Source organism: Seriola dumerili, unplaced genomic scaffold (assembly GCF_002260705.1).
Source record: "Seriola dumerili isolate Sdu_G_001 unplaced genomic scaffold, Sdu_1.0 BDQW01000068.1, whole genome shotgun sequence".
NCBI lineage: Eukaryota > Metazoa > Chordata > Actinopteri > Carangiformes > Carangidae > Seriola > Seriola dumerili.
Genome location: NW_019174323.1, coordinates 3,541,083 through 3,565,520, shown reverse-complemented (window position 1 = coordinate 3,565,520; position 24,438 = coordinate 3,541,083). Strand labels below are relative to the sequence as shown.

Genomic DNA, 24,438 nt, shown 5'->3' with positions numbered 1-24,438 from the left:
ACACTTACCGTCCAAGAATCATGGAATTATTTATGAACAGTTCAAATTACAAAGATTGACAAAGACACAGAGACATTGACAGCTCTGTCTGTAATGTAATGAAAACCTAAAGTTGTGGTTACAAAACTAGGAAATAGTCTTTGCACTCTTTGGCCAGAGCACTTTCTAAGAGGGTGAGGCTTTGAACAGCAGATTCTGATAATGCCCTGAATTATGAGCAGCCAAGCCCGGTGCCACGTTTAACTTAAAAGGCCTGGCATTGTGCCTTACAACCCTTCTCAGGGTTTAAAAAAAAACCTCCTCAGCACACTGCCTCTCGGGTATAAAACAGTGGCAGGAACGATTCTCACTGGACGTTTTATTGTGAAAAAGGAACTTGAATTTGAGGGGATTTACATTAACACAGCTCATGGAGGCAATTAAGGTACTTTAAGGAGTGACAGTCGTAACATGAAACACGTATTTTTAGATCCAGTGTGATTTACACTTCCCAGGATATCGTCATCTCCTTCCAAGAATATGCTTAGAAATCACAGAGAAAAGACATTCTGTAAAACTGCAGAACTCGCCTGAGAATCATCATGTTTTTAAATTGTCTTCAGTATCATAGTAATCCACTGATATATTTCTGTACACCCATGAGTGCATTGCAAACAGGAACTGTTAATAGCTAATTCGGCATACTTATTATGGTGCCAGTTTGCAAAATGTAAACAAATATATAAGTTGAAAAGGGGGGGCTAGATGTTGGCCAGTTAGCATTTTAAGTGTTTGTTAATGTACAGTATTTGTCAACATTTATAACTTCTACTATAAAGATGTTTTATACAAGTAAATCTATATTTTATTATATCATCACTCATTATCTACTCATACAGCAGCTTCACTCGTGTGCCCACAGGAAGAGTTACAGTTGTTGACAAATACATGATTAAACCATTATATCCCCTTTTCAACTACATTATAATTATAAACGATGTTTTTATATTGCTTTAAAATGCTAAATAGTGTCACCGATAATAGCAGTACTGTTAATGATAAACTGTATTCGAGAGATTTGTAGCAGCCTGTGTGTCTTCTCTGTGTCATGACCGCGCTTGGCGCCCGGTAAACCCCCTACTCTCTGCCCCACTGACTGGATGCTGACACTCGAAACACACTGTGTGTTTGTGTATGTGTGATGATGAACTCCGATAACATCCTTTCACTGAGTGGGAAATGAGCTCAGCGATCAGCTTTAGCCAACAGTCCGTCTACAATAACAAAGGCTGTGGTGCGGCGAGCACGATATTACACAAGACGAGTCGTTAAATGCCACAGAAGCATAAATTACTCTCAGTTTTCTCTTCTCTTTACTTTGAAGCATGGAGCGTTCAGTTCAGGCATAAACAAATACCTGATCCGCAGATGACAACCACTGAATCCAACTCAAGTCAATGAATGTACACACAATATAACTAACTACTACTTATATGCTACCATAGATAGCATTTCACAGTAGGCTTTAATAGCTTTTGACACCAGTGTTAATCTAAAATACTGACTTTATGAATGTATATATATATATATATATATATATTAATAAAAAATAATAATTTTCTTACCCAAAAATTCAGAGGACTTATGAATTTTTCAGCTCTGAGTAGTGTTTGCATTTTTCCTCAGCTGCAGACTGCCCCGACACCTTCCACTGAGAAGGTACAGCAATTTGTATAAGAGGCAAAATCCAAAAAAAAAACAAACAAACCCTTGGACTCTTCTTTCAGCATTTACAGATATTGTATATTGACTTGAGGACCCAGAGGTTGACGTTGAGCAAGAGTTATGTAGTCTTGCATAAAAGCTGTTGTATTACTATCTGGTCATTTGATGGTGATGATAATAATAATAATGACCTCGTAGTAGATATGAGCATCAACTTGTAGACCCTAAAAACATAAATTCTGTCAGTGATGCTTGAACAGGATTGTAGTTTGGTGAACTCACTTGTCCTGGATTTCATGAAGTTAATGTTTGTTCAGTATCCTGCATCAAACACAGAGTTTGCTTGTGAGAGTGAGTTTGTGAATGAGCCCAGATGCAGAACTAAGAGTACACTACCTCTGATATTACAGTGTCGGCCTGTTAGAGCCTTTTGTGTGGGTGTGTGTGTGTGTGTGTGTGTGCGTGCGCTCTTTCTAGCACAGGGTAATTGCAGGGTAATTGCTGAGTGCTAATCCTGTGTGGGTTATCTGTTTGACCACATGGGTGAGGCAGACTGTAGCACTGCACTGCAATCATGAAATCGGAGACACACACCGACTACCTGCCTTCCTGTCTGTTCGTCATCCCCGTGTTTTTCAAGCCTTTGGTTCCTCTCCACGTTTCAGTCCGTCCTTCTGCTTCAACGATCCTCCTCCCGATGCTCAATTTCTACAAACCCCCCCCTTCCCCCCCTGCATGCACCCACTCCTACGCCGCTCTGCCACACCCTGAGATCCTCACACGGATGCACACACACAGCATATTTAGTTCCCTCTTGCAAAAATCTTCAGCTCAGCTTGATAAACTGCAGGTTAACTATAAAATGACTCTGCTGCTGCTGCTGCTCCTCCCCTGAGAAAGACACTCAGTCATGAAGGCCGGTGCATGCAGGAGATGTTAGGAGTGGACGTGTGTGTTCATCCTTATTACTCTATTTCAGGTTCACTTTCTTACTAAATTCTTACTGTCTAGTCACCATAGTTCAGATGAGACTAGCTTTTTTTTTTCTTTTTTTTTTTAGAGCTGCAATGATTTTACAATGAATCGAAAATTAATGTTCAACTGTTTTGGTAAATGGTTTGTTGGTTAATCTTGGTTTTTAATAAATTATATATATAAAAATGTTGGTTTCAGCTTCTCAAATGTGAATATTATCTGGTTTCTTTAGTCTTGTAATGAGAGTAAACCGAAACATATAATTGAATCTGTGTTTTTAGTTAGGGTTAATAGAGTCTGAGCTCCTTGTTGTGAAGATACTAATACAACATCATCTGTCATCTCAAGGAAACTAAAGATGATTTTAAGTAGGCAAAGGTTTACTTGTTTGCTAGATTGTTTTGAATGTAACTAATGCAAATTGAAAAAAAAACATATATAGGAAAATGACTAAGCTCTTTTCTCATTTTCTGTTACTGCACTTTATTTTTACTTTATTTATGTATTTTAAATTGTTATTTGTCGATGTTTTTCCTCTTGTATTGACACTTATCCTATAACGTTGTTTGCTGAAGACAAATATCATTTTCCACAATATAGCTCCCGCCCACCCTCCACTGAAACCAAACCTTCGCTCTTGCTACATTTTATATTTTCCTCTGAATATGCGGATGCCTTTCTGACTTGTAGCTTAATGCAGAGATCTCATTGTATCTACACTGTATATAAATATATATAATCACATGTTGACAGCAGACAAACCTTATCGAACAGTAAATCCCTTGGTTGTGGGCTTGGATTTGGCAGGATGGTTACTCTTGGCTCAGTGTTTTAACAGGCAGACATGTTGAACACAGTGTATCCTCACTTTCTTTTACCCTCAAACCTCCTAGTTGAAATGTGTTTTTTTTATTTATTTTTTTTTTATTTTGGCTCTCATTCAGCTTCTGTGAGCTCTCAAAGGTTTTCCCGAACAAACTTTACCCTGTTTCTTCAGCTAATAACATACAAGCCTTGAGGGATTTATTCAACTTATCTCTCGTTGCAGGGATTCGTAGGGAGGCTATGACACATAAATAATAGCTTCTGACTAATGCTGCAAATATTGGCGCCGTATTTGCAAAATAATAAATAGCCTGGAAGAAGTTATTAAAAATATGTAATTGCTGTTTTTAAATAACTCTATGCTTATTTGCACAAAGACGCAGTCAAAGCTTCACTGTTTTGGAATATATATTTTCTATGTTTTTAATGACATTTGGAAATATTCTTTATATATTCATTCATTTTAAAGACCACCAGGTTTCATTTTCATGTACCTGCAGTAATGTTTCTCATCTGCATGTTGTGTTATTCAGGTGAAGATAAACAAACCTGTTCCTCTCTGTGTTTCCCTGCAGACGGACGTAAACGCCTGTTATCTGCGAGCAGCTCGGGCCGGGAACCTAGAGAAAGCTCTGGACTACCTGAAGAATGGAGTCGACATCAACATTTGCAATCAGGTGAGTTCGGTAACAAGAGTGTACTTCCAATTCCAACTCTGCTTTTGCGTTTCGGTTTACAGTGATGAATAATTTGGGCTTGCGCTCGGTGATAGTAATCTGATTTTGTGCTCTCTCAGTAAAGTCTGTAGAGATCCTCAGAATATGACTAAATATAGTCGCTTCCTTGTTACACTATTGCCCTTGTTGAAGCTCCAAGCTCAGCCAAAGCTGGAGTTTTATGGCTGGCTAAATTATTTTATGATGCTAGCAGCATGGCTGAATGGATGACAGTGTCAGAGGGGCCACCACTTTTAGTCCAGACTGAAATATCTCAACAACTATTAGACGGATTCCCTTTAAATTTTGTAGAGACATTCGTGGTCCACGGAGGATGAGTCTTAATCACTATGATCATATACTGACTTTTCCATTTCCACTAGTGGCACCATGAGGTTGATTTGACTTTTGAGCAGCCATGATGTCTCCCAAGTTCATTTGGTGTTGAAACCTTTTAATACTTTAAAGGACAAGGCTATTCCGTTTTCTTCTTCTGGTCAACAATTAAAAAAAAACAAACACTTCTTTCTCTTCTTCACTCCTTGGTGCGATACAGCTCACTGTTGCATTGGGTGACGTGAACCTTCATTACCATGATCACACACGCTGTAGTTACAGTTTTTTTGGAGTTTACTTTGACTCAATCCCACATGAACTTAATCTGTGCTAATCCACTGCAGAAACTAGTCTCGGAAAAATGTTTTAGGAAAGTGCATATGTTTTGTAAAAAGCTAAAGCTAAAGAAACCTTTTAAAGATGTTTGTCTTCAGGTTGAATGAATGAGCCACAGACACAGAGTATTGAGAGGGTTTGGTTTAATACTTAAATAAATAGTTTCATTACCAAGTTAGTTCTGTTTGTGTTGGTTTTTTTTAGACCTGATAATGTTCAGTGTTACTAAGTAAGAGTATAAAACATTCAGACCGAGTCCTCGGCTGTTTAAAGAAAGGGTACATTATCTACAGGATTAAATCTCTCCCCTTCTCTTCATTTTAAAAGTGCTTCCCCTCTCTCTCTCTCTCTCTCTCTCTCTCTCTCGCTCGCTCTCTCCCTCCCTGTCCAGAATGGTCGTAACGCTCTCCATCTGGCCTCGAAGGAGGGCCATGTGGAAGTGGTGGCTGAGCTCATCAAGCAGGGCGCCAATGTGGACGCAGCTACCAAGGTGTGTGCCACCCAGGAGTCACACAAACACACACACACACACATACACACACACACACACACACACACACAATCACACACTCGGTCTATGCATGAATTCACACAAACACACACACACACTGTGGTTTGCTGCATCAGCTCCTTCTCAAAGTCACATTGCTTAAGCAACAGTAAAGGAGATAAATGGCCGTGTGTGCGCGCGCGTGTGTGTGTGTGTGTGTGTGTGTGTGTGTGTGTGTGTGTGTGTTAGCAGGGAGGCTGAGTGAACTGATTTAGTGAACGGACCTAACCTGTGTGTTTCCAGACATAAATGTGTCTTTGCTGGGTGGTGTATTTGAATTATGTGAGCTGGTAGTGATGAACACTTATATGCAAAGTTTGGCAAATCACATATTTAGGTGAATACTTTTTAAAAGTAAATAGAAGTAAAAAAAAAAAAAAAAAATGCCCTAAATAGGCATTAAAAACTGGTCCTATTTCAAATGTTAATGCACTGTTTTCGTGAACTTAAAAAATAAAAAAAAATAAAAATAGATAATCAGTAATTGTGGCATGTGCAATAGTTTGGGCACCGTACTAAGTCTAGTAAGTTTCTTACTAGTAAGTTCACCACATCAACTTTACAGGGTGAGAATACATCAGTGTAAATCATGAATGCAGGTTAAAGTGCACGTGAACACAGATTATTAGGGAATCAGAGGTGGAAGCCCCTGTTTGTGCACTCCTGCTGCACATTTACTCCATCCACGAGAGGATTAGTGTAAATTATGTTCAGTCAACCATTTATTCATTATTACATTCAGTATAGTTACATATCTTTACATGAATTTGTGCTTTCCTGTTCTCTTGCAATGCGGCCTTAAGGCAAGGTCAAGTGAAGTGAGTTGCAGCTGCAGTAGAGGAGGTGAAGCACGAGAGGAAAAGGAGATACAGCAGTTCAGACTGAGGAATGAGGGGAGGTGTTTATGTGGAGGTTCCAGTGGCAGCAGGAATTACAACACGGCAACAGCTGCTGCTTCCTATAGCTGACACACATACAACAGGTGTCTCCATGACGGGCTCCGTACATGCGACTCGCCCTCATACAAACTCTACCTCACTTTTTTAATAGTCTACATTATACTTTTTTTCTTTCTGCATGTCCCCACCACTGTCTCCGCCTCTTTATCTTCTCTGTTTCCGTCACTCTGTCACCGCCATACGAAGGCAGACAGTTTTATAAACAATAATTTTAAAATACAGCACATATGCTTCATGCTGGTAGGACTCAGACATAAAGGACTGCAAGGTGTTGCTTACAGAGCATCTTTCTCACTAGGTTTGGCAACTGTTCAGACTTTATCGTCAGATCAACTCCTCTCCGTTGAGGAGAGTTGCCAATATTTCGCAGTCAGTGTGCTCTCACGTTTTGGTTTTGTGGACTGACTGCGTTCAGTGAGTCAGGCAGAGCGGCAGCATGTTCGGTCGGTCAGTCGGCAGCCAGACAAAAGCGCAAATGAGCTGTGAACATGTGCAGCCAACAACCAGTCACTGATCCTCACTCTGTGTCCGGGGGGGGGGGGCTGCTTCACCTTTTGTTTTTCTTCTGATGATTTGACTCGACCACCGAAGATTTATTTTCATTCCAGGGTCTGAAAGCTCTCCATTCACAACACTTTGTCTTTAGAGGTAGATTTAAATTCATATTGATTAGATATCAGCTTGAAAAAACAGTAAAAGCTAATGAAAAAACTATTTACATTTGAATACATTCGTCAACTTGTGTATTCCATAAGTTTGAAAATATTATTATATATTATTATTATTAATTAGTATTATTAATATTATTATATTATTGTTTGTTCTGTGTGTTTAATTGTTATTTACTGTCACTGAAATTGAGAGTAAGAAAGAATTGAAACCTATCACTAAAGACATGTAACTGAGTAACATGGGCAGACGTTCAGGCATCACACAGCCGCATTAAAAACATGACATTAAGATAAAGACAGCAGCGTTTTAAAATGGGGGGGGATATAAATTAGAGCCATGATGTGCTGTACAGCCTGAAAGTAAAACCCTAAACTAACTGAAAATAAGATTATGTAAAACATTTCCTTTGTGCAGCTGATGAAGAAAAGCAACATTTTCAGACCTAAACCCAGACAGACAGAGTGTCAGAGTGTCAGACTGACGGACGGACTGTTTTACTGATAAAGTCATTAAGTACATAAAAAGAATTCAAATGTTTTTCATGTTATTTCACAACAGAAAGGAAACACAGCGCTCCACATAGCTTCTCTTGCCGGGCAGACGGAGGTGGTGAAGGAGCTCGTCACCCACGGAGCCAACGTCAATGCACAGTCTCAGGTAACACACACACACACCCACGCATGCACACACACACACACACACACACACACACACACGCACATAGAGCTGTTGAATTGTGAAATCATCTTTGCGGGAAATCCATGTTTGAGTGTGTGCATTCATGCAGATGAATGTCTACGCAACTACTATACACAGTGTCCATCTGTGTGTGTGTGTGTGTGTGTGTGTGTGTGTGTGTGTGTGTGTGTGTGTGTGTGTGTGTGTGTGTGCTGTGTCAGCAGCTCTGCAGTGTTGCCTGGCCCACATTCAGTAGTCGACACACACACAAACTCATACACACACACACACACACACACACACTGGCCTGGTTACCACAGCAACCATAACAGAGTCAGTGTTAAAATCTTGGCTGCAGCTGTAAAGAGGAGGAAAATTAATTTGCTATTGATGGGGCTATGACCTTCAGTGCTGAACTGAATCATTAGGTTTTATTTATTTATTTTTATTTATTTATTTTTTAAAGCATAATTTAGAGTAGAGTGGCCTATTGAAAGCACAGAGCGGGGACGGCTGATATCCTGCACTTGACAAGTTTTCAATAGAATGTACTGTATATATTCAGTGGTCACTTTATTAGGTACAATCTAATGCAATCCATTACTACTGTTCTGCTCTACAGTCTACTATTATGATGCATATAATGACACTGTCATAAAGCCATTAATGCACTTACACTGAATGTTGTACTCTGTGTTTCAGCAGCGTGGTCATAGTTAGAGGTGGACTGCATGATCGCAATGTGTTTCTAATATTCTGTCCTCCTCATGTTTGTAAATAGGGAAGACAAAAACATTAGTGCAGTACCAGTACAACACCACATTTAACCATGACCTCAGTAGTGAACATATGATTGAATTCACTCATTTCTGACAAAAAAAATAAAAAAAATAAAATAATATTGTAAACTTTGTAAAGGTAGAGCTTTTTTATTGGATCACTGTATCGATGTTGAGAGGAGGAGTGTGTTTACAATGTTGTTACAATAAGTGTTTCTCCAGTAGTCTGCTCAGTGGGCACCTTATCAGGTACACCTATACAACAACTCTGACACAGCATTAATCTGTATGGTGTTTATAATGTTCAGTTATTGTTGACATTGTCGGAAATGAGAAAGAATTCAGTAGTGGAGAATATATAGTGAAGTTTTTGTACATACATGAGGGGGACAGAGTATCAGAAACACCTCTGAAGATGATGCAGTCCAGTACAAACAGTACCACTAACTACAATGCTTTCATATAATTGAATTAACACATGAATGGCTGTAAATTGCACTGTGTCCTTGGTCATAGCTGCATTTTGACTGTGAAACGTATTAGAGCAGCGGCACAGCAATAAATACAAAGACGAGTGGAGGAGGAGCAAGAGGAGATTTTTTGCATGCTGATGTCATTTTTGGATTCTTGTGTTGCTATGGAGATCAGTTTTCTTTGCCCTCCCCCCCCCACACACACACACACACTCTCACACACACACACACACACACACACACACACACACACACTCACACTAAGAGACACACATATATTCCTCTTCAGCTCCAGCTCCAGATCAGCTTTTATCTGTGCTGTTATCAGGTGTGAGGTATGTACAGAGGTGACAGTATGTTCAGTTGTAGAGGTCAGAAAAACAAAAAACACCCCTGCCTTGAAGTAGGAGAGGATGATAAAATCTTACCAATATATCATGACAAAGCAAATTTTCTTGAAATTCCATTAAGCAACTATGTATTGATAAAAAAAAAACCCTGATGGTGGGGTGTCTATCTTTGGCTGACCCAGTAAATTAAATACCTGACCAATCAAGCTACTTCCATCAGATTAATGTGAAAACCCTGTAAATCCAATATTGCCATAAAGCAGTCCTGCTTATTGATTTTCAAGACTGCCCGCAATGACCTAATGCAAGCAGAGATATTAATGGGATAGATCATCGTATCACTTTGAAGAGAGTGGTTTTGATTTTCCAGCAACATACAGGACATACAGCGCTGGTTGTTAGCCCCATATTCTCAAATAGCGATGACTGATAATCACCACAACATGTTCTCATAATTATTAGAGCAGGATCTCGTATATTATTATTATTATTTTATTTTATTTTAATTTTTTTTTTGTTGACTTCACTTTGCCTCTGTATGTTTTGCCTTCTTGTTCACAGAAAGTGCATTAGTTAAATCTAATGTTTGAATACCATAAATAAAACAGAGAGGAGAGGTTTGGACAGTTTGGTCTAGGGCTGCACAATGAATCTGTGTTTGCTACAAGACCCAACAAAAAGTTGTAATCGCAATATCTGCCAAACATAATTGCAATATGATTTGAGCTAGTTAGTCTGGTCCTTAAACATAAACACAGGGCACACACACACACATACACAACACATCACAGTGAAGAGTGCAGCTCTGATCCAGTGTTTTCTTCTTCTTTCTTTTCCAGAATGGCTTCACTCCGCTGTACATGGCGGCGCAGGAGAATCACTTGGAGGTGGTGCAGTTTCTATTGGACAACGGCTCCAGTCAGAGCATCGCCACTGAGGTAAATACACTCGGAACACACACACAAGCACAAACAGATAATATAGTGTACATATACGCTTTAACGCCTGTCTGCACATGCTCACAAGCCCCTCACAGCTTCTAATAGCTACCCGTCATCCCAGCCCTCATTTAGCCTCCCTGTAATTACACTGCAGCATTATGACCAGCAGATTCTTTGTTTCAAATGGTTAATAGGTGCCTGCCACCAGTGGCTCATTTAGGAGAGTGAATAAGATACTGTATGAAGTCATTGTTTACTATGGTAAGAGTGAAGGAGGGTAGGGGAGTCAGCAGTGTAGCGATGTGTTCATTCAGAGTGACCTTGGCTGTGTTCAGCTGCAGAGGGAGGAACCGGTGACGTTACAGTGGTCTGTCGTCTGTGGTGTGAGCAGGGTGCTACGCTGTGAGCGTGTCAGAGCGATCCATCATCTGCAGGAGCACCGGCAGGCGGCCAACTGACTGCCACCGCTGCCAGACTAAAGTGTGACAAACACATCCTCATTTTGGTCAATAAAGTTTTGTGTGTGCTATCAAAACAGAAGTAAAAAGAGTACTCTACAGTACACCTGGATTACTCTCACCTCCCACTACTGCAAAGTATCATTTCTGTTCTGTTCAGTTAGATTTTAACTCTGTACTATGCTCTGTGGTGTAATTGTAAGCGGCTTTTGTGTGGTTTAAAAATGTTGATTATATGGACAATATATATATAATAATATCATACTGACTATTTATGATACTTAACTATGAAGTTATTTCTCCCCTTTTTTATTTAACAAAATAAGACAAACTTCTTAAATATTAAATGTTGAAACACAATACAGGACAAAGATGAGAACAAACATCAGGGACACAGTATCAACAAGTAACATGATTCAGAAGCCTGACCAGGAACAGGAAGCTGCAAATTAGCTTCAGCTAGATTTCTAGTTTCATTGCTTATTTGTATGTAACAATGTTTATTTGATTGGTTCCTGTTTAATAAACAAATAAATACATTTAAAATATCTAAGCACAGTTATGAATAACATGAAAGGCTGCTATGAAGTATGCTGTAGTGGGCTAGTCATTCAGGATCCCAAGATGATGAATGGGACATTTGACTGCGACTTGCGGCACTGGACAGTTTATGATGCTCATTGCTATGAACAGAATTATGTAAAAAAAATAAATAAATAAAATACTGAGGTTTCATATCCAACCCCACCAGCAAATTATTTATCATAACTTTTAAAAAAAAAAGAAGCCACCAAACTTTAGCCTGTTCATTTTTGAGTCTAAAATATGTGTGTGTGCAGATAAAGGGTTCATAAAGTGTGTTTAGGGAGTCAGATTTAAAAATGTATGTAAAAAGTTGACATTATTGGCATGTGCAAGACACTTCAATACAAATTAAAAAAAACGTTTTATTTGATGAAAACTTTCGTACATTTTTCTTATTGGCTACAATGAAAAATCCAATGAAAAGAGCACAGCTCATGTGTTAGTCTGTCTCTTTATAGAGTCTGACTTCCATGCCCAGTGGCCCAAAAAGACATAAATGTTTTAAAATTGGCCTCATGTATAAAAATGGCTCAGTAGTTTCCTGTGTACTGTAAATTTTGCAAATGTCTCTCAATTGGGAATAAATAATGCATTTGTTCTACTAAGTATTTAAGGCAGCAGGACAGTGTATGTGGAATTGGATCAAAATAAACTGTAGTGCTCTTGTTCATGGTGATGAAGTGCATCTGGCTAATACGTATGTTTATATTAGAGCTCTGTGGCTCAGAGGAATGACAGTATATTGTTAGTAGCATGAGTTTGTTGTTGGTTTTGGTTAGGGTTAGTTTTGTTGAAATGATTTTCACATCATCAGACTCATCCTTTAAGAGAAATCATTCTGCTTTAGTTTGACTGTGTTTAGTGACGTGTCTGATCGTCTCAGCTGTAAGGACATGGAGGCAGTGATGACGCACCTGCCTGTGTTTTCTGAATATTCAGCTGAAGCCGCATCCATCTCAGTTTGTTTATCAGTGTGTGTGTGTCCGTGTCTGTGTGTGTGTGTATGTTTACAAACCTCTCTCCTTGACAATCCACAAACGCCTTCGCAGCAGTGCTTCTTCTTCCCCCTCACTTCACCACCTCATCTCTTCTCCCTGCTCGTCTTCCCTCTCGTCTCTTTTCTTTTTCCTCCTCCATCATTCCTCCTTTTGTCTGCCTCCTTCTCCTCTCCACACGTCCTCCGTCTTTCCTCCTCCTCCTCACAGTCTCCTCCAGTGGGAGACAGAATGAATTATTCATGTGGGGAAATATATATCCATGTTTGAAGCAACTCCCGGTGTTTAATAATTCATATTTAACCATTTTGAGGCAGAATAGATGAGCAAGGCCTTTGTTTTGCTAATCTTATGTCTGCTTTTGATCTTTTTGTTATTGCATGTATTGTATTTTTGAGCATTAAATTACATAGATTACACAATGCACTGCAGTGCCAGGAAGTGTAAGACACTCTGCAGTGATTCTGCAGTAGATCCACATTTGTCCTCAGTAGTGTCTCTGTCTGGTATTAAAGCTGCTTCTCACTTTGTGAGGCATGTTGTGGCATGTTAACTGCCCCGTTACAATGAAGATAACTTGTCATATCATGCATAGCTTCATTTGTGCTATTGTCTTGATTTGATTCATTTTAATGGACTCCTGTTGCTGCAGTTTTTAGGTTTGTAATTTGTTCTAGTTTCAGCAACAATATGCTGTGTCATGGTTAGTCTTCAAGCTTGTAGATTGAGATCAGCAGCCCCCTTTTAATGCCTTTTTGTTTACTGCTGTCTGTCTGTCTGTCTGCCTGTCTGCATGTGTGTGTGTGTGTGTGTGTGTGTGTGTGTGTGTGTGTGTGTGTTGGGTCTGACAGCTTTGTGGGCTGTTTGAGGGTTAAGACTTCAGAACTGGGTTATGCATGCGGTTGTGATGGTCCAGGACAGGGCAAGGGGCTAGGGAATGCATTTTGTCGATGACAGGTCCCCACGAATATAGTAAGATGAAGACGCGTGTGTTAGCATGGGTGTGTTTGTTTGTTTGTCTCTCTGTTACAGTTTTGTGTGTGAGCTATGCAGGCTCTCTGTGGGGAGGATCTGCTTTGATGTGTGGGCGTACTGATGCTGAGTTGGTTTTATCCAGACAGTCGGTGTCCTGTGTAAACACACACATGCCTGTGCGCACACACACACACACACACACACACACACACACACACACACACACACACACACACACACACACACACACACACACACATATAATCTCTGTGTTGTTTTACTTGTAAGGAATCTTTCCTCCTCCTTGATGATTCATAGATACTGCTGCTAGTAGCCTCTGATTTGTTTTCATTTATGGATGAATCAGTGTGTGTGTATGTGTGTTCATGTGCATGTGTGCACACCATCCCACATGTCTATGCTTTTACATTAGTATGCTGTTTTATAACAGTTATTTTCAATATCGATTAATCTTCTGGTTATTTTCTCGGTTAATTGATTATTTGTTTTATCAATAAAATGTCAGAAGATGGTATAAAATGCCGTTATACACATTATAACCTCCACAGCCCAAGGTGACGTCTGCAGATCTTCAGGTCACTGTCATCTACAGCACAGATAATCATCAATCCTCACATTTGAGGAGCTGCACCCAGCAGATGTTTAGCGTTTTTTTCTCAAAAAATGATTTGATTATCAAAGTGGTTGCGGATCAGTTTTCCGCAAATGACTAATCATTTAATTGACTGTTGCAGCTCCAATGCAGAGTCACTTTCATCTGGTCTGCATCTTGGTTTGTGCCCATTAGCAGCTAAATTTCCTTTCGATTTGTCCTTCAGTGAGACTCTGAACTGCTGCTCGTGCACTTCAAGTATCTTTAGGACATTAGCTAAAATGCCTTAATCTCCAAATGGCCATTAGTTTTGCCCTGTGCTTGTTGGTGTGAAACTTGCAGCTGGTATTAAAATCACAGGAGGAGGAGACAGGAGTGTGTGTCTGTCTGTGAGTGTGCTTGGCTGTGTAAAAAAACACATTGCAGTGCTTGGATATGAGAAAGGAATATTAAGATTACTCTGGAGGCTCGGCACCGCTGCTGACCAGCCTCTGCTTAACAGGCAGACAGCAAAGGCAGCTGTCTGATTATAATGTATAATGTAGCCCTACACAGGACGAAGGCTGTAGTGAAAACAGCAGTCAGACAAAACAGTTAGAGTCCTCTGGATGATGTTTTAAAGCAGAAGATGCCAAAAAGATCCTGTCCAGACTGTAATGTCAGATTGCCATTATAATGTTGCATTCATGGTCTCCAGAGGATAAATCGTAATGACTGTGGTGGAGTGAACCCCTGACTTTTCATCTGGTGCTGCCATGAGGGGGTTTTCAGTGAAATATCTCACCAATTATATAATGGATTGCTCTGAAATTTTCCAGATGAATGGTAATCACTTAAATCATCCCCTGACTTTTTATATGGCGCCATCATTAGCTGAAAATTTGAATACTTTTATTACCAAATACCACTATACATTGTGTTTAGTACTAATTAACACACTAATACATGAAACTAAGTGACTATGGTAAACATTACCTGCTAAACATAGCGTGTTCGCTTGCTGTAGAACAAAGCACCACTCTTAGTCTTGTTAATGTACTATAATTGTATTTATTGTATCTGACGCAATGTGCAGACAACTACACTCTCCCAAACAATGTAAAGCGTCATTTGATCATTTTGAGGCCTATAAGGAAAGAAAAACTATGTAAAGATTTTATGGATATTAGGAAACATGAAGTATCCACATGATCTATTTGTACTATATCATATCCGTCAGAGTCAGTGATGTGTGTTACTGTTTCTGCTGGTCCACAGGATGGTTTCACTCCGCTGGCGGTGGCGCTGCAGCAGGGCCATGACCAGGTGGTTTCCCTCCTACTGGAAAATGACACCAAGGGGAAGGTCCGCCTCCCGGCGCTGCACATCGCCGCACGCAAAGATGACACCAAGGCCGCCGCCCTCCTCCTCCAGAACGACCACAACGCTGATGTGGAGTCAAAGGTAACGCTCTGTATGATAGGCAGGACTACAGTTCCCATCATGACCTGCTGTCAGAAAGGAAGTGATTTTGTTTATGTTTTTCCTGGTTAAAACTCTCTTCACCTTATTTCTAGCCCCATGATGCCTTGCATGAATTATGGGTGTGACTTTCAGTTTTTCCTTTCACTGAATCACCGTTTGCTTCAGGTCTGTTTCCTTTTCTTAGATATTTTGTGGAAATAAATTATGAGATAGAACATGTAAATATTAGAGCTTTAGACATGCTGGTAGGTGGATGTTGTTACCTATGGGCAGAGCCGTGCTAGCAGTTTCCCCCTGTTTCCAGTCTTTGTGCTAAGCTAGGCTAACTGGCTGCTGGTTCATTTTTAGTTTAGTGAGAGTGGCGTTCATTTCATCAACTAACTCTCAGCAGAAAGCAAATAAGAATATTTCCCACAATGTCAAACTTTTCCTTAAAAGGAGATGATGTTCATCTGTCGTCTACAGACAAGAGAGGGGGCGGTGACTTTATTTATTTATTTATTTTATTAGCCTAAACTGTTACTCGCTTCACTGGCCAGATTCAGTAAAGTTGCTGGATATGCTACAGTACTTTATCTGACATCACTTGTTATGATCACATTACCCTGTCCAATGTGTGACACATTGTGTTCCCTCATCATCTACTTCCAAGGGTGTAATTAACACTATGTAAAATTCTGTTTCTGTCTCTGTCGTTTTTACACTTTGAGTTAGATTTCACTTAAATCTCTCTAAACAATATCTTAACACCATTCTGACTGGATTAACATTACAGGACAAGGTGGGGGATGAAATATTCCCTTTGGTCCCTGGTAATTTAACTCATCATGTCTGATGGGATTTTAAACTTTGTGAAATGACAGGATGTGTCTTTGATACTTGGACCTTCGTTCAGTGAACTGTGTAAACCTTCATGATTTAGGACTTGTACTAACTGAGTTTAGCTGTTAGTTATGTGTTTATTTTTTTACTCTAAATTCAAATATGGATGAAAAATGTTGATACACTCACCTGAGTCCCCTTCGGTTATTACTGTACACTCACAGTGGTGAGTAATTTGAAACATTTATTTTGGCCGCAGTTTTGTCTCTCAGGCTATTAACAACTGAAGTAACTGCCTGAGCAAAATGCTGCAACCTCGTCTTTTGTGGGTAAAAAAATATTAAATCTATATATTTTAGCCTCAATAATCTCTTAAATTAGACTAGAATTAAACATCAATGAAATAAATATTACATATGGCTCTATTAAATGATGATGCATCGTACATACAAATATGTACGATGTACAAGGTCTCTAATAACGAAAAAGTAAATGTCATTTTAAGTAAGGATCATGTTATATTAATAATACAGCAAATTATACAGCATTGATATTTTTTTATCAGACTGAAATCAATTTGAAAGGACTTTGATTTTTCTAATCCCCCCCAACAGAAAAGGTAATACACCTGTAGCACAACGCTAACTCTCATTCAACGGTTCAGTGAAAGGAATGACAGAAAGTTGTGCCCAATAGTCAAGATATTATATATCATGGGGATAGGAATAACACGGATAGACATTTTCTGTCATTGTGTGTTTGTTTTTATTGTGAACTTGATGTTGTTTTTTGTCAGTTCCTATTGAGAAAGCATTTAAGTCGGCAAAGATGCTGGACAAACAAGCATGTAGATTATGTTCATGTTTAAAGTCTTGGAGCAAGAAACAATGTTTTCCTTGTGTTCGTTAGCAGAACAAATAACAGCCTATAGGGGAGAACCTCAGTCCCTCATCCAGTCGTGTGCACCTCTGTGTGGTTGCCTTTCAGTTCTTCTCATTATCTCCGGCCACATTCTCACATGCCCATCCTACAGCTTGGTGCAGTCGTGGTGTTGGTGTTGTTGTTGTAGTTGTTGTGGTGCACTAACCACCCCATTCTCTCCTCCTCTTCCTCCTCCTCCTCCTCCTCCTCCCTCTATACGTTCCTTTTTTTCTTACCCTACCGCTCCCCCCGTTTTCCCTTTTCCCTTCTAGATGATGGTGAATAGAACAACAGAGGTACATCTTCTCTTCTCTTCTCTTCTCTTCCCTTCCCTTCCCTTCCCTTCTCTTCTCTTCTCTTCTCTTCCCTTCTCTTCTCTCCTCTCCTCAGCTCTCCTCTCATTGTTCACTCATGGTCACCACTGCAAAGCCAAAGCCTTTTGTCTGCTGGCATGAATGTTAAACGCTGGCGTGAATGCTTTTGCTGCTGACAGCGCTTCACCTGCCTGTTTTTAATCCTGCATCGCAGTTTTGACTTTGCTTTGTGTGTGTTTGCACTGGCTCGCTGCTCTGGGGCAGAAATGTAATAAATAATAGCAGAATTTTAGTTTCCTTAAATACACAGTACCTAGAGCTTATGAAACCATTTAGTTTTCAGGCAGCGTTTTTTTTTTTTTTTCAGTGATGTACAATAAACTCTCATGTAAAAGCCGAGGCCTGTGGCCAGCATGAACAAATAAAGGCCAGTCGCTACTACAGGCCAAGTAAAAAAAAATATTGATGGGGGTTAAATTGCATTTCCACGGCATTAATCCCATCAGTGCAATAAACAGTCACGTTGTACTCACAACTTTGCTATTCTGTTTCTATTTTTAACAGAAATAATCTTTTTTGTCCACTTATTAAATTAAATCTTTCCACTTTTCTGATATTAAGCTGCCATCAATGAAACTGAACCCTTCCTGTGGATTTTTCACTTTAAAGCCTTATCAATAACCACAAACCTGGAATACTTTTAATGTGAAAAGCGTTCACAGTAGCTTAACATTGATCAGGAAAAATGAAAGGACTCAATTTAATGAATGCAAGCAGCACTGAGAGCAGCAGAGTGGGGAGTTAGTGCTGTGGACACGGACATGGACATAATACTGACTTTTTCAAGACAGCAGGTAAACAAGTTTTTGAGTTTGCATTAACCAGGAAATAAAAACCTGTCTTTGATATAAACCAAATAAAGGCCTGCTACAAAAAAAAACAAAAAAACATAGACGTACAACACATAGTGTACACAATTGTTGAATGGGGGGGAAAGCGTGAACAACAAACCTACCTTGTCAATAGCTCGTAAAATCCAGCCACCAGCCCCTGTAAAGCTCATTAATTAACTCTTTGTTTCTTTAAATTGTACAAAAGCTTCATATTTAACACACAGATATGAGGCTGATATTAATCTTATCGTCTAACTCTCAGCAAGAAAGCAAAGGACAAGAACTAACATATTGTAATAGTGGATATTAAAGGGATTTTCTTTTTTTGGTTTGGCCAGAAAACGCCAGATCCTTCACCTCCTCACCGTCTAGGTTTTTGTCCTCATCTACTGTAAATGGTTCAGAACATTCTTGTGTTTCTCTGCATCATGTTATCACTGACCAGTTTAAACAGCTGACATGTAAAACAGTAAACATGTTGCAAGCTGTGCCGGGTTACAAAGATATTCAAAAATAAAAACTCACAGCAGGACTTGCATCAGCTAGCCGTCTCGTCTTTGGCGATTGTGTCAATGTCTGTCAGAATATACTACACGTTTTTTTTTTTATCCTCCCTCTCCCAGCCGACTTCCCTTTCTCCATCCACAGCAGCACCTTTCTGTAATGTGATCATCCTCCAGTTACTATAATATCTGCCACATGTATCAACAAGACAGAGTGCTTTTGTTCTTTGCACTTCTTGGATGTTTGCTTGTGATGTTCGCACTCTTGAATTTTACATTTATTTCAGTGTTGTAAATGCTGTCAATTGCTGTGGTCTGAATGAACTGAATTTAAATTTGGCTGTGCAATGTGACCATCCGTCTATCAAAGGCTCTCATTCAGCTGAAGTGATAGTTACAACTTCAGTTTAGCTTTAGCATGCTAATAGATTTTATTGATTTGCATTTTTAACAAACATGAACCTGAAGTTATGCTGACTATCCTTTGAAATAATGCTATTTACTACAAAGTTAAGACTGAACTTTCCAAGATTATCTCAAACAAATAAATATTTTATTATTCTCACTAATACTTTTTGTGTGTCAGATTCAAGTCATTTTCACAGCGTCATGTTCTGCTTCATGTCTTAAAGTGGTTTGTTTATATATTTAAACTGACGCTTTCTTCAAAGCAGCCCAGTAAATCCAGACTGCCTTCAAAGGTGCTATTTGTAAATTTTGCTATTGTTACTTAGCTAGCGTTAGCATTAACAGCTATTTACTTACCAGTCCAGAGGAAAAGTTCAGCATCAAACTTCATTCCTTTACTCACCAACAGCTGTTTCCAGTTGTGGAAAGCAATGCTGTTGTTAACTCTTGTTTCTGGAGTTAGCACGCTAACTAGCTAGCCCTGGCCCGTCTCGTCACTTTCCGATACTGAGTCACTGTAGCCTCAAGTCTCCCCTGAAGATGTAGCGCTGCTCAGAGGACGTATTATAACCTCTCATCTTGTAAACGCAACAACGGCCGAAGCTCTTGTCAAGCAACAATCACCACCACCTACTCCCAGCAAGAAACCACATTTGGTGGCAGACAAAAACTTACAAATAACCCCTTTAACTAATGCAGACGCATGCTCACCTGCATGTCTGGTTTATAAATGTTTTTCCTGTCAGATGAAATCATATTCCAAACGAGTGATTTCTTTGAGACAAAAACTGAATTGGGCACCCAGTATTTAAATTTTTGTGGTTTTCATTTGACAGGAGCTGATCGTGCTTCTGTTTGCTTATAATGTGATTTTATCCACTCTGAACCTGAACAGTGTTTAGTTATGGTGCGCTTGCCAAAACTATTAAGCAAGAAAAGTAGAGTGATACACTGAGTGGCCACTCTATTAATCTAATGCAATACAACACAGCAGCTCAGCCATTAATTCTACCTTTACAAAGATAATAATGAATTGAGGTATATGTTTATTATTGAGTGTGAACTCAAACTGAATGTAATAAGCTTTGTGAAGGTAGAACATGTGACAGAGCTGTTGTACTGGATTGCATTAGAATATACATGTGAACAATCAGCACACATTTGTTTTGTCATTTTTCTCAAAGCATGTCTCACTCATGCTCAGGCCCTGTCTGCTGTGCGCTGTTTAGCCTGCTTTCGGCCAACCGCTGCTCTATGTAATGTCCCATCATGCTTTGCTCATTGTGCTTTGACACACTCTTTGCTTCTTTTTGTTCTCTCTTCAACTGATTCTGTTCTTCTCTCCTCTCTGTCTACCTGTTTGTCTGTCTATTGCTCCCTCTCAGAGCGGCTTCACTCCTCTGCACATTGCGGCTCACTATGGCAACATCAATGTAGCGACGCTGCTGCTGAACAGAGGGGCAGCTGTGGACTTCAAGGCGAGGGTAGGTGCTTCATTTCAAAGACGGTGAACACACACACACACACACACACATGTGTGAGTGTGTGTGTGTGTGTGTGTGTGTGTGTGCAGGAATCTAAAACTGACACAAGTAATTCTACAGCTGTGCTTGTCAGTCTGCAGGAGGAAGCATTGTGTGTGTGCGCTACATGATCCTATAGATTGTAGGAATAGATGCTGGATGTTTGTGAATCTATATAAGTGTCAAACACTTTAGTAAACGTTTGTTTTTATGTGACATTTTCAAATAGGTAATATTCAGGTTCTTTTCTCAAGTATTTAATATTTTGTCATTTCATCAAATATGTCAAAGATCAATGAGATAGAAAACAAAGAATCATCTGAAATCAGCTTTATTTATTATTATTATTCATTTATTATTTATTTGTTTATTATTATTATTAACATTGTATTCTCATTAGTTTTGACATATTGGTAAAGAGCACACAGAAACACAGTCTGTCCTCAAACAGATTATATAACCATACAGTAGATTGTAAACTATACATAACACTCAGCAGGTGCAGCTTCGTAGTGCATAGTGTCCTATTAAAAGTCCTACTCAGCCCTATATAAGAACTTCTGGTGAACACTCTCTCTCTCTCTCTGTCAGCTTTCTGGAAAATTTCACCGGAAAGACCAAGAAAGCAAGAGCGCAGATCAGTGTGCAGCTGGCAGCTCTGAGACTTGTACAGTCTGTATGAGGGGGAATGTGAATCTTTGTCCTCTCGCACTGCAAATGAGTTCAGCGTTTTTCCTCTAACTGAATCAGAAATGACAGACATATGATATGTATGATAAAAAAAGGCTTCATTAACACATGCTCTTTGGTGTCATGTATCAGGTTCTGTATTTGTTTCCCCGCTGCGTGCATGATGTCATGAGTTGTAGTGTCTGACCAGCAGAGAGTGTGAGGATCCTGTGTGTTAAATATATTCCTTTTTCTTCTTTTCTTTCTCCACAGAATGACATAACACCGCTGCACGTAGCATCCAAACGTGGGAACAGCAACATGGTGCGACTGCTGCTGGAAAGAGGGGCCAAGATAGATGCAAGGACCAAGGTAGACATGCATTTTGATCCCAAATATATACATTTTTGACTGATGTTTATGTTTAAAGGGAAACTCCATTGATTTAATGCTGCACTTTCATGAAGTTGGAGGCACAGATGGAAAAAAGAGAAATATCAAAGCTGAAAACACTTCATAATCGAGCTTGATAGTGTCTCTTTGTTAAACCTCTGAGTTCAGTAAAGCCCAATCCATGACCATTTATGTTCCAAACAAACTGTACAGACTGTTCTCATATCATCTCCAAGGTGTCAGAAGCAGCTTAGTTTCATGTTTGCCCAAATGTTTACTAGTTGAAGGTTTTTTTCAACCTATAGACAAAGATGTGATACTTCAAAAGAAATAAATTCATGAATATCATCAAACTCATCCTGCAGTCTGTGTGCAATTGCAGTGAGGGCTTCGCTGACACTGTGGTTGATGGTGTTAAGCTGAAAGCCGAGCATCTGCCTGAAGCTACTGCTCCTACATTGTACTTCACTGTTTGTCCTCACAGGATGGTCTGACTCCTCTCCACTGTGGAGCCCGGAGCGGTCATGAGCAGGTGGTGGAGATGCTGCTGGACAGAGGAGCTCCAATACTGTCAAAGACCAAGGTACAACCTCTGTCTTGCTGCTTTCTATTCTCACTTCTCTGCCTCAGTTTTTTTCTTAAGCAGTTAGATCATTCTCTTCCTGATGCCAACAAGACACGTGACCGTTTGACACATTAGCTTTAGCAGCCATTTTAACTTGTGACCTTAGAAATACGACAACTTTTTCCTCTTGTTTTGCCTCCAGAACGGTTTGTCTCCCCTCCACATGGCGACGCAGGGCGACCACCTCAACTGCGTCCAGCTGCTGCTGCACCACGAGGTGCCTGTGGACGACGTGACCAACGACTACCTGACGGCGCTGCACGTAGCTGCCCACTGCGGACACTACAAGGTGGCAAAGGTCATTGTGGACAAGAAGGCCAACCCCAACGCCAAGGCACTGGTGAGGATGGGGAAGATATATGGATTCAAATCAGGCTCAATAAGATTTGGCCCAGTTTTTACACCTGAATCTGGTTGGACAGTGACGGTCCAACGACAAAGCATAATACAGAATATCGCTTTAGTCAAAATCTTATTGAGCCCGATAAGGATCAGACTTGGGTCGGCAGCAAAGAGATGCAGTTGTAGCTTCAGGGAGAAAGAGACTCCTCAGTCATTTGTTATGATGCAACCAAAAGTGTGAAAAGGAATGGGAGGAAGTGAAAAGATGGAAATTTTGTTCTGTGTTTAGTTCAAGGACCAGCATAATTATCATATGTAGGAGGGCTTTGAATGAATCAATTACTTGATCTGATCAAGAGTTTTCTCCCTCTTGTCGCACACTTCAAGGAGCAAAGAAATCAATGAAATACTATTTTATAGTATTTTCTGGTTTATTAAGCAGAATTTCTTTCTTTCTTTTATTTCTTTCTCTCTTATAAAAGATCATTTGGAGACAAATTTATTACAGAGCTCTTAGAAGTACATTTTTATCTCCCTCTGGTTTTTTTTTTCAAAGAAATCAATGAAATACTATTTTATAGTATTTTCTGGTTTATTAAGCAGAATTTCTTTCTTTCTTTTATTTCTTTCTCTCTTATAAAAGATCATTTGGAGACAAATTTATTACAGAGCTCTTAGAAGTACATTTTTATCTCCCTCTGGTTTTTTTTTTACCTTGAGCTTGTGTAACCTTTTCATTAATGGGACAGATTTCAGTTCATACACGAGCCATGTTTAAAGAGGGATGGAAATGTTCTTGTGAAATAGCCGCCGTAACTTTAACAGAAAAGTGACCTGGGGCTTATTTTAAACGTGAGAACAACCGCCTCCTTCATGTAACGAGATGCATGTCTGAAAGAGACTTTACAGTGGGAAAGTGATAGAAAATTTTTCTCCAAAACTGAAGTATAAAATGGATGAATTCCTGCAGAGGCTTGAATTGAAGCTGCACTGTTTCTCAAGCTTGTGCCAGTGGAACATTTAAGTCCTGCAGTCAGGTCTTGATGATTTCATCTCCCGACCAACCAAAGATTTCTTCCTTCCTTTCAAGTCTCTCATTTCCTCTCTCCCTCCCTCCTTCCTTTTCTTTTCTTCCTTACCTCCCTCATTATCCCTACTTTTGTTTTTACAACAAAAAGAGAGATATAAGGAACTTTAACGGAGAGGAAAAGACACAGCACAGAGAGAGAGAGAACATGAAGGAAATGAATGAAGGAAGCAGACAAGGACACCAAAAGAGGCTTTATAACCACAGCCGCTGTCTTTGGCGTTAAGACAACCATCTCTGTTCTGTAATGGGAGAAGTCTGGGTGTGGTTAGAGCACTGGGACTTTATAGCCAGAGAGAATGAGAAGGAAAAAAAGGACATGGAGAGGAAAATGAAGTCATAGGATTGAGCCAGAAACCTCAAAGTCAGGAGAGTAGGAGAAGGAGGGAGGGAAGGAGGGGGCAGACTGTACGAGCTGGCGAGAGACGAGTGAGTTGTAAAGAAGAGTATCTATTTCAGTCCAGCATACTTTTTAATTTTTTTTTTTTTTTTTTTACATTCTTACAGTCAAGTCAATTATTTCCACACATGCTTGTCTGGTTTGCATGTTGAAA

At 39.7% G+C, this 24,438-nt stretch overlaps 1 protein-coding gene across 1 annotated transcript in view; it reads left to right on the top strand.

Moving 5' to 3' along the window:
• LOC111219698 (ankyrin-3-like) overlaps positions 1-24,438 on the top strand; it is a 131,791-nt gene that overhangs the window by 56,016 nt on the left and 51,337 nt on the right. The window contains exons 2-11 of the mRNA XM_022742423.1: positions 4,080-4,181; positions 5,284-5,382; positions 7,632-7,730; positions 10,193-10,291; positions 15,178-15,363; positions 17,400-17,423; positions 20,631-20,729; positions 21,711-21,809; positions 22,315-22,413; positions 22,598-22,795. Coding sequence (XP_022598144.1) covers positions 4,080-4,181; positions 5,284-5,382; positions 7,632-7,730; positions 10,193-10,291; positions 15,178-15,363; positions 17,400-17,423; positions 20,631-20,729; positions 21,711-21,809; positions 22,315-22,413; positions 22,598-22,795 — 1,104 coding nt within the window. The remainder of the gene's footprint in view (positions 1-4,079; positions 4,182-5,283; positions 5,383-7,631; positions 7,731-10,192; positions 10,292-15,177; positions 15,364-17,399; positions 17,424-20,630; positions 20,730-21,710; positions 21,810-22,314; positions 22,414-22,597; positions 22,796-24,438) is intronic.